The 1,487-nt window shown below is 49.6% G+C and overlaps 1 protein-coding gene across 2 annotated transcripts in view; it reads right to left on the bottom strand.

The window, feature by feature from the left end:
* LHX9 (LIM homeobox 9) overlaps positions 1–1,487 on the bottom strand; it is a 16,289-nt gene that overhangs the window by 6,570 nt on the left and 8,232 nt on the right. For both annotated transcript variants that reach the window (XM_009884798.1, XM_009884797.1), the window contains one exon: positions 950–1,305. In XM_009884798.1, the coding sequence (XP_009883100.1) occupies positions 950–1,305 (356 nt within the window). The remainder of the gene's footprint in view (positions 1–949; positions 1,306–1,487) is intronic.

Consider the following 1,487-nt stretch of genomic DNA (forward strand, 5'->3'; position numbering starts at 1 on the left):
CCCCGCTCGCTGCCCAGGCTGGAACGGCTGCCCGCTTCACAGGGAAACACCTTGCACCACTCTTGCTTCCCGCACCCTTCTTCCCTCGTTACCGTCCATGGGGAGCTTAAGTTTCGCTAAAATAATTTTTGGAGTCGGTAGCTTTTTAATTCAGATTTACTCTTACTGCTTTCCTCTTCCATCTAATGAAACGCCGCTTAATCTGCTTGATCATACCTGAAACTCCTTTATCTCTGGCTCCTAACGCTGTGTGTTTAGGCACGGTTTGGGTACTTAAATGACTGTAGTTAGGGAAGCTATTTAATACGGGGCAATATTTGCTCCTTTCCTACTGTTGAGAGAGCAGAAACCGTTCTCCTTAATTACATTTGTTAGGGCTTAGTTACAGGGAACATTTATTCGTTGGCCTTTTGTACAGTTTGATCGTTTATGTGCCAGTAAAACGGAACTTTTTAGCCTGAAGAATTAATTAGTATGAATATCTATATCAAGTTACGTGCATACTGCATTGGCATTGTAGGAGCCATATACTATAACTTTTATTCTATTTTTTTCTTCTAATTTGAGGACTAACTGGTGAAGTGCTTTCTGCTAATAAAATGTAAATAATGACAACAGTATCTCTGAGGTTCTTATAGAGAAAGAACACTGTGGTTTTGGGGTTGAGATTTTTTTCCCCTTTCCTTTTTTTTTTTTTTTTTTTTTTCTTTTTCCCTGGGAAGTGGCTAAGTTTGGGTGTTTGACATTAATAGGCAAAGACAGCCTTTGAGGAGGGCTGCTGTTAGCTTTCCTGCAAACGCTCCAGCCCTCAGAGGGCTGTTTGTTTGATTTTCCAATGGTTAAGCAAGATTTGGCCTGGCTGAGTTACTCACGCACTGCCTAGCTGAGGGGAAGCCCGAGAACGCTCTTGTCGGAGGAGCGGGAGGGAGGTTCGGCGTGTGTTTCCCACCTGAGTTGTAGTTGACGATGTCCACTCCCAAGGCAGGGCTCTTTCTTTTCCTGGGCCTCCCCTTCTGGACTGTGCCAGTGCCGTTGAAGTAAGGCAGGGCCAGCCCTCCGCTCTTGGCAGCCAGCTCGGTGTAGCTCAGCTGAGGGGGATATTCTCCTTGCAAAAGGGACTCGAAGTGGGCCCTGCAGTAAACCAGGTTGTCCTTCATGCCAAAGTGATCGCCTGTGGTCAGAGTCTTGTTGCAGGTGGTGCAGGTGAAGCAGCTCAGGTGATAAACCGACTCCCTGGCTCTCATGACCATTTCAGAGGCTGAGATCCCAAGGTGGCAGCGGGCACATCTCTGCACGGAGAACCTTCTGAAGGAAACAGAAAAGTGGGCATCAACTAGAAAGGCAAAGGCAGACCTTGCCCCGGTGCCGCCCACCTTCCCTCCCGGCCGCGGGAGGTCGGCAGGGAGCCCGTCCCCGCCAGGGTCGCGCCCTCCCCGGCCCCAGGACGGCCCTTGTGGCCGGTTGTGGCTTCTGGCCCGCCTCGTGTC

This window comes from Charadrius vociferus, unplaced genomic scaffold, assembly GCF_000708025.1.
Source record: "Charadrius vociferus isolate BGI_N301 unplaced genomic scaffold, ASM70802v2 scaffold163, whole genome shotgun sequence".
Classification (NCBI taxonomy): Eukaryota; Metazoa; Chordata; class Aves; order Charadriiformes; family Charadriidae; genus Charadrius; species Charadrius vociferus.